This window comes from Leuciscus leuciscus (assembly GCF_965113295.1).
Source record: "Leuciscus leuciscus genome assembly, chromosome: 3".
NCBI classification, from domain to species: Eukaryota; Metazoa; Chordata; class Actinopteri; order Cypriniformes; family Leuciscidae; genus Leuciscus; species Leuciscus leuciscus.
This window is the reverse complement of record NC_138727.1, coordinates 12,768,362-12,777,754: the sequence shown is the minus strand read 5'-3', so window position 1 is coordinate 12,777,754 and position 9,393 is coordinate 12,768,362. Positions and strand designations below refer to the sequence as shown.

At 36.0% G+C, this 9,393-nt stretch overlaps 1 protein-coding gene across 1 annotated transcript; it reads right to left on the bottom strand.

Annotated features, from left to right (window-relative positions):
• Positions 1-205: 205 nt before the first annotated feature.
• Positions 206-3,549, bottom strand: LOC309495346 (D(1) dopamine receptor). The gene has a single exon (XM_082165026.1). The coding sequence runs from the start codon at positions 3,395-3,397 to the stop codon at positions 2,189-2,191; it is 1,209 nt and encodes a 402-aa protein (XP_082021152.1). The 5' UTR covers positions 3,398-3,549; the 3' UTR covers positions 206-2,188.
• Between the last annotated feature and the right edge of the window lie 5,844 nt (positions 3,550-9,393).

The following is a 9,393-nucleotide window of genomic DNA, read 5'->3' as shown; positions in this document are numbered from 1 at the left end:
TATTCAAATAAGGGATATTGTGGCGTGTAAGTTCCGGGAAGAAAACTCAAGACTACAATCAAAGTGTTTCAGCGAGTTCAGAAACATTGCTTACGGATATTGAGTATATTCAGTCCCTTTGGAGTGGGTTTTGAAACTTTGCAGACCTTTTTCATGCTCAAACATGCAGCCACATTACACACTAAAGAAAGTTAAACGTAAAAAGTGCATAATAGGACCCCTTTAATTATCCAAATATTTTGTGACCTATAAGGTTTTTAATTGTTACATTGTTACTCCCCAGCCACAGAAAAAATGAAGACCAAGATCTGAGTTTAAGTAAAAAGCAGCATGCGCTTGTTCTTAGCAGCTCTGTCATGGCTCTTTTGAACAATTTCAATAGACAAACCTCCCTGTGGATTCCAAAATTAAAGCAACCCTCAGGGGCCGGATGTGCTTCAAGAATGAAGACATCAAGGACGGTCATAAGATGTATTTTTAGCGGCAGGGGCCATCAATTTTAAACATTCGTGCATTCAGCAACAAATCTGAGCAGTTATTTTACCCACAAATGCATTTACACAGAGTTTGCATCATAATCTAAACATAACAGTCATGTTATAGTAGTTTAACATTTTAAAATCAATTCTCGTTTTTCAGTTTGTTTAAGGTTATTAAGGGATTAGGGATTGCCTTTCCATGTTTTATTCATTGCTGTGAGCCAACTGAAACCTCTCATTGTGAATTAATTACATACGTAACATGCCTGCCTGTCGCAAATGGACTCATGCCCAATGTGTCCTTAAAAGGCTCAGGAAATGTTGCTTTGTGCAACCTTTACAGGAAACCCCATATTAAATGACTTTTTGGTGCTTCCAATTAATTTAATTGAACACAAATCAAGAAGAATCATGAGTAGTATGTTCCATAGAATGAAAAAATATGTCTGAACTAATTCAAAAGTCCAGACGATCAGCCTAATTAACAGAATAAACCTGATTATTATAATTATGCACAGTTTTGACCCTATAAAATGCCATGTTCTTGCAGATCCTGCAAGCATCAACATGCTTAATGCACTTTCAAAGCATATCTATAGTCCGAAAGCCCTTTTGCACAGTGAAATGTAACATTCCTTGAGTGGAGATTGCAGGCAACTAATTATTTATGAGAGGAAGTAACTGTGTGCACTCGTGCTTAATGGAAAACGATACTTAGGACTCATCAAGCTCTTTGGCATTCGGTCTATTAAAACCTCAGACCTCTTTCTGTGGCCACAGATGCAATAACCTGACCCGTGTGGTCATTTTTAAATATGTGCAAATCAGTAAAACAAAAAAGTAGACTATGGGGAGACACAGGAAGTTGTTACAAGGGTTATATCTAAGGAACTTGAAGGGTTTGATGTAGAAATCCAATTGGTTTCAGACACCTACATTAGTCCTAATTTAGGATATTTTGACATTTAGTCTAAACCATTCTTTTCATTTTCTTTTAATCATGCTAAAAAAATAAATTAAAAAAGATAAATACAGCTTAAAGGGACAGTTCACCAAAAATTCTGTCATCATATACTCGCCCCTATGTCATGTATTACTTAATTTTTTCTTCAGAATACAAAATAATATATTTTAAAGAATGTTCCATTGACTTCTATTGTGTAGGCATTAATCAAAATATTTTCTTTGATGTTTCACAGAAGTAAGTAAGTTGTCAAAATTTTGGTCACAGTTGATAGTAACAACATGGTGGTGAATAAGTGATGACAGAATTTTTTTTTGGGGTGATCTGTCCTTTAAGTTCTTCATTTATTGTTGCTGAAAGTTCAAAAGTTGTTTGGGGCAAGTTGTCCCACAAACAATTAATCTGAATACCTGTTTTTTTTATTGTTCTGTATATGTTTACATGCATGTTGGATGAATTGTTTTACTGTTTAAAACTTACAAAAAAGGTAGTCCTTTAAGTTTAAATATAATATGATGAAAATTGCATTTTTACTTTAAGATTAAAAATAGCATTCCCCTCAAATCATTCAATAAATAGCAGGTTTCCAGTGTCACAACATACCCTGTTAAAAACAGTGTGTTGATGGAACTATATCTTGATTACTGGACATAAAAAAATAAACAGAAATAGAAATAGACTTTCAAAAATACAACCTGCTATATTCAGTGTTAAAACTCTCCCCGGTTTCCCCTACACCTAAAAGTCATTTATTCTGACATGCATCTTCTGAGTTAATATGCTTAACGTCGCTCTCATCTCCAAGCATATGTATCTCCACCAAAGGACGTTGCATTTCGTTGCCCACCCTGTGCAAACTGACATAACCGACCTCCATAGTGTTTACAGAGCTGCCCTGATTATAAGTGGACACTGGATCCTTGCTCTGAATAGCAAGAGGTGTTCTGGTGCACAGGCCATGGCAGCACAGAAGTCGAGCAAAAGCATCTCTGAAATCAGAGTTGAAAGCATAGATGATCGGGTTTAGCGACGAGTTGCACCAGCCGAACCACACGAACACGTTAAAAGTTGCTTCACTGACACAATTTGGCTTGTGGCAGAAAGGAACCGCACAGTTCAGGACGAAGAACGGGAACCAGCAGCACACAAACACCCCCATAATCACGGACAGAGTTTTAAAGAGTTTGGTTTCTCTTATGGCGCGGTGTTGGAGAGGACAGGTGCGCGCACCAGCCCTGCAGCTCTGCGCGCGCTCGGCTGCGCGCTCCAGCGAAGAGATGCTCTTGATTTGAACCTGAGCAATGCGGTAGATGCGCGTGTATGTGACCAACATCACTGCTACGGGAATGTAAAAACTTATTAGGGAAGATGATATGGCATAAGTTCTACTCAGACTCGAATCACACATTTCCTTAGTGGTCCAGTTGCTTGTGTTGACCGTGCCCAGATCTGCGCGGTGCCAGTTCAGCTGCACGGGCACGAATGATATGGCCACTGATACGATCCACGTTACGCTGACCATAACGAGGGCGACTTTACGGTTCATCTTCCTCTCGTACTGAAACGGGTCTGAAATAGCCCAGTATCGATCCAAGCTGATCACGCACAGGTTGAGGATCGAGGCTGTGGAGCACATAATGTCAAAAGCCACCCAGCACTCACAGAAAGAGCCAAACGCCCAGTGTCCCGTCACCTCCGTGGCCGCTTTCCACGGCATCACGAGAACAGCCACCAGCAGGTCGGACATCGCCAGAGACACGATAAAGACGTTGGTAACTTTTCCTCTCAAGTGACGGAAGCGCAAAACCGCAGCACAAACCGTGAAATTCCCCAAAAGCGTCCACAGCACGAGGAGAGAAAGAGCGAACCCCAGGAAAATGCGACCCGCTGGCTCTCCATGAGCGCTCCATGAAGGCAGGGACGAGGTAAAGTTGTACATGTCTTTAAGTGTCATAAACAAAACAAAAACGTAAATATGTTCCGCGTGGTGGATACCGCATGTTCCCCGCAAAACAATCCCATTTACTCGAGCATTTTGACCTGATTTTATAGTTGACCTTATTAAGACCCTCGCTGAAACGTTGACGACTGAACGACAATCTAAAGTGTCTCGTGTCAGGTTCCTTCTAGTGCAAGTCACACTGGCGTAACGCCCTCTTTTGCCCATTTTACACATTTTTTTTACTCTATTTTTTCAAATAATGGTGTACAACTATAGACATTGCACTCACTGGTAGAAACACGGTTGTACTGTACAGTATATCATAGTATAACACTTATATTTGTGTATCAATTGTAGCCTACTATTTAAATAGAGCACCCCATCCCTTAGACATAAAAAAATGTGTATAACAATATTTATTTGGAATTGTTTTATTGTGCTTTGTAGTCTTTCCAAACTATTTAACAGTGTAGTACATCTATAAGCATATACCCTGAGCCTTAAATTACATGTCTGATATTTATGCTATACCATCAGTTACATCATGTATTGCTGCTGTTGTAATGGATTTTTTCTAATCCTGACTAGCGTCTGCAAACCTCAGCAAAATATCAAAAACATTGTAAGGGGTTAATATTCCAGTCAATCATTTCACAATACAGTCACACACACCCAAAAAAAAAAAAAAAAAAAAAAAAAAAAAAAACAGAACAGAACATTGAGTCCATTTTTCAAAGTTCCATTTGACCATTGAGTCAAAAGTTTGTTAGAGGGTTAGATCATATCGAAAGTTCGTCTGATGGCCACATCCTAAATAAAAGGAAGTGAATTATTTTGCTTTATTGTTAGATCTGGAATGGAAAGTTAGTCACCATCAGACATAAAAATGGGAAGTGTGATAAAAGTTTATCATAAGTTTAAAATCTAAAGTCAGATTTCCATGGTTAGTAACATAATTAATCTTATCTATAAAAAATCCACGCACTGTCAATGAGTGAAAGTACGCCCAGTGTAGTCATGCAACTATTGTTTACAAATCCAACACACTTGGAAAAAAATATATAAATATAGATGGCTATCCAGTCATTAAATATTAAAGTATAGGCTATTACACGTGTCATTCCTACTACCACTTATTATATTCAGCAGCTATATTCTTAATATGAGGAGCAGTAGGATCTCTTTCTTAATCGTCTTCTCTGCCTTGATATTTTGTGCAGGGCTGATGATGATATGCTTTTGATATTGAATACATGGATGTCTATCTTTATGTAAACCACTAATAGAGGCTTCAAGATAATATAAGAAGAGGCAGATAGAGGGGTAAAAACCAAATGGTCTTTTCAGAGAATGTGGGCCATCATGGACTTATCATAAAATGATCCTGCATCTTAATTAGAAAAACACCTTGTTTATTAACACATTAAGATACATTTATTTTATATGTAACAAACCCAAAGACACACACATATATACATACATAGATATATGCGTGTGTGTGTGTGTGTGTGTGTGTGTGTGTGTGTGTGTGTGTGTGTGTGTGTGTGTGTGTGTGTGTGTGTGTGTGTGTGTGTATGAATGTATATGTAAAAGTTGCATAAGTGTAATATTGATAAGAATTAACTCTACAAATGAAATATGTGAATTACACATATGCAACAATAAATTGGACAGTCATTGCTGTTTTCTCTTTAAAAAGTAAATTATACATATATCTATTCTCCAAACAGCTTGTCCTCTGTATGATACATTTTAATCTGTTACCTGCAGTAACAAAATAAAACAGGGACTGTCACAATAATATTCGTTTACATTTAGTGAACAAACTTTTAATGTAGAAAAAAAAATCATTAAGTCAAAGGGCTACCTTTCACAATTACAGAGTCACACTCACCAGTGTCAAACTGCATCAGCCAAAATTATTTTATCATTAAATGGAACAGTATTTACCTTTAATTCTTCAAAACCATTTATATGCTCCAACAATGCATATGCAGTGAGTATATACAATCAAGCTTAAATTCACCCTCTGCTTGAACACTTTTCAGGGAAACTGTTCCACTAATAATTACCTTTTGGTTATATGCAATTGCAAACATGTCTCAGAAAAGTTAAGTTTCATCATTTGTTTGACATAATTTCTGCAAATGAAATTTGTCCATATATTTAACTGTGATTTATAAAGGCTCTTTGTCAAATATCATTGCTTTAACTCAATTAACTGAACTAAAATTCCAAATAAACTCCAAGTGAGAATTGAAGATAGTAATTTTCCCTTAGTCCCCATTGTAAATCCCTAATCCAAACGATTACCTCATCACATAATCTGTTATCGTATATGTATTAAAAAATAATAATAAACGTACAGCATTATTCATACACATTATAGGTAAATGAGCTTCCTGAGGGTGGACTCCACCAGGGCAACCACAACAAAAGCATCTCGGTTATTCCTCTGGAAATCCTTCTTGACCTGTGGGAATTCATAAGTATTTATTTAATTAATATTAACTGTTTTAATAAATAGTGATACAGATGTATTCAGTTTCTTTAAGATATGGTAAGTTTTAAAATTACAGAACTTTAAATTACATTTAGCCTATGCAGTTTTTATAAATATAGGTTTTTAGCTACATACAAATTGATGTTTGTAGAGCACATTTATAAAAGAGTTTTGTTTAAGTAAGAGATAAGGAATGTCATATGACATTATTGCACCTCCAAAAACAAGTCATCAAGATGATTCCCTCTGTTGTGTGGCCACTCGTCCCGAAAAACCGTACCAATGGACTTGTGTAAAAAAAAAAAAATGTACCCAAGAAATTTGTCATCTGTCCACAAATACATATAATTTGGCTAATCACAAAATGGGTTAAGTTGAGGATTAAGTGGTAAAGCTACCCAACATTGCAGGATAGACAGTAAACATATCATTAATGACAGGAGGAGCATAATTAGTCCTGTTCTGCATTATTTTCATATTAATGTCTGTTCGCTGTGGAGAGTAACGGTGCACTCCTTCTTCATGAACATCTGAGAGGGATACATGGACAGCAAATGTTTTAAGTAAGTGATATAATATTAGTATAAATTATTTGTATTATCATGATATATATATATTTTTTTACTTTTGACTTTGAAGTGTAGCACATGAAAACAACAGCCTATAAATTAAAATTGTATTTTCTAAATTATGTTGTTCTAAATTATGTTACCTCCTCGGCAAGCATCCAGAATGAAGATCTTTGGTATTCCCTTGAGTCTGGGGCGGTTGTCGTCACTAAAAGGCTCAATGATTTCCCTCACTTTAATCCGATTGGTATCTGCACCCATTAATTCATCTACACTCCCATGACAGGAGACGGACACCAGGATGCAGCTAATGTGTTGCTGATCTCTCATTATGTTATTTCGGAAGCTTTGAATATTTTCTGTCATTTGCTATTGAAACATAAAATATTCACAAAATCATCAGCCAATCAAAGGTTTTGATGATGATTAGCCTCACAAGCTTTATATTGCAATTCCATTCATGATATCTTAAAGGAAAAATGAGCAGACCATTGCCAAGGCATTTGGTATAATGTTGGTACCATATCCTCCGAATCCAAATTGGCAGAAAAAGCGTCTCATGATTTGCATGTCACTTTCCCCTCCTTCATCAGCTGTCATGGCACACAGCATCAGTGCCTTCTTCGCACCACTCATGTCATACTTTGTAGACCTCTACACCAATGCAATCCAAAATAATAAATTAGCCATGGATTATAAATATTAACAATCTGAGACAGATGTGCAGCATGAATAAAGATCGAAGATTGGTCTATTGTTGATTTCTTCATAACCTGTTTCTCTAGCTTTCTTAACAGCTCTCTTTGAGGCAAAAAGTTTCTTCTTATCACCATTGGAATCTCAATGATAAGGTTATAGTTCGTAACTTTGGATGTGTGGTGAAATGAAATTATTTAATTAATATATCTCTCCATTTTAGGTGTTTTTTAAGTTTATGCAGTAAAGACGCAGGGGGTTCATTTTACAAAGAAAGCATTATAAGATATTATATTTAATCTCAACCGTTGTTACCATGGTTCTGTTGTGTAGCTAGCTACTGTATAGGCTACCATATAAAATTTGGGATCACATCATGTAACGTTAATTTATTTCATGTAGCTACTCTGAAAAAGTATAACAAAATTTGTATAGCCTACCTGTGCACTTAAAGTGAAATAGAAAGAAAAAAGCAATCAGACCTGCAAGGGTGTAACTTTGGTTTGAGAAGTGGGGGGGGGGGACACAAAATGGGGGAACATTTTTTCGATTTGAATTCCATTTCCTGCATTTACATACATTTAGGGACTATGGTGATATAAAATAATTAATAATAATAATTAAGTTGATTATAATGATAAATTCCGCCAAAAAGAATAGTAGGCTACTGAACTATGCATAACAAAAAATATGTCTTACTTTTTTATTGTTTAATAGGTGCCGATTGCCAAGACTTGAGAGAATAATTTTATAAAGTCAAAAATGTTCACTATTAATGTTTTGTGTGTAAATAAAATTTCCACTGTAATGTAGAAACAACATAAAGACAGTATATTTTAAATAATTGCTTAATAGCATGAAGTAAGTATTTGCTAATAATTACTAATAGCTAATTGCTAATTTACTAATAATTGCTTAATAGCTTTTTATGAATGAAGGCCAGTATCACTGATATTAATATCTACTGGGGCCGGTTTCACAAAGATAGACTTTGACTATGGCTTAGATATAGTAGATAGTCTGATCTCTGCATGAAAATTATTTTTTTCCCCAAATTTTAAACATTTATTAGGCTTCAAAAATATAACAACTTTTAATTTAAGTGAACTTTAAACAATCCTCACTTAAACCCATAATAAATGTCACATTTACCTGTGCCTTTCCTGTCTTAACAGGTATGAAATATAAAGAAATTGAATAAGGTTATCAAATAGTCTGCACTGCATAAATTATAAATTACATATAGATGAATCCTTATTAAAGCTACAAATGTTCTTTAGTCAAGAGCAGTGAGTGATTTTCTCTGTTCCCTTTGTTCTTTGGTTAAAGGGATAGTTCACTTTGAAATTAAATTTTGGTATGTTTTAACTTACCTCAAGGGCATCCAAGATGTAGGTGTCTTTTTTTCCGCAGTAGTTTCAATTTTTATATTTTTAGGTATTAGTGTACTTACGATGGGGAATTGTTTAATTTGGACGATGGGGAATTGTTTTAATTTGGACTCTGTGCATGCTCTTTGAGGTGGTGACCATAGACCTGCATTATATGACTGACAGACAAGAACGGTTTGACCTAAAAATATAAAAATTGAAACTACTGCGGAAAAAAAGACACTTACATCTTGGATGCCCTTGAGGTCAGCTAAAACATACCAAAATTTAATTTCAAAGTGAACTATCCCTTTAACTTTACTGACAGAAAGAATTAGAGGCTGCTGTCACTTTAAGATCTGCTGCTGACAGGATCTCACGCATTTCATTTTCTCATTTACTCTTGACTTTTCATTTAAGATTTTATTTAACTCATTTAAGACTGTTCTTGTGAGGATACTCGACAAAACGGGCATTTTGGCATAAATGTGTGTGTTGTTGTTCGTTCAAGCGCGAAAAAGAACTGGATTCTGGCGCGCTGTCTGTGCGTTGTGTGCGTGTGTGTGCGTCAGGAACGCTACCCGCTCATTAGAACTTTCAGTGAGCTATTTTTAGAGTGTGGACGAGACGTTCCTGGATGCGGTGGCGCGCGGCACAGGCTCTCTCTTTGTCCTGCTCCTCCGTGGCGATGACGGTGTGCGAAAAAAAAAGTATCCAATGACCAATGCATGTAATGCGCAGCGCAATTTCCAATGAATTAATCCCCGTATATCATTGTTTTCAAAAAATCACTTGATCGATATACAAACAAAGACAAATTACTTTTTAAGTTTAGCTTTGCGTGTTTGAACCTCCTGAGTAGTCTACATA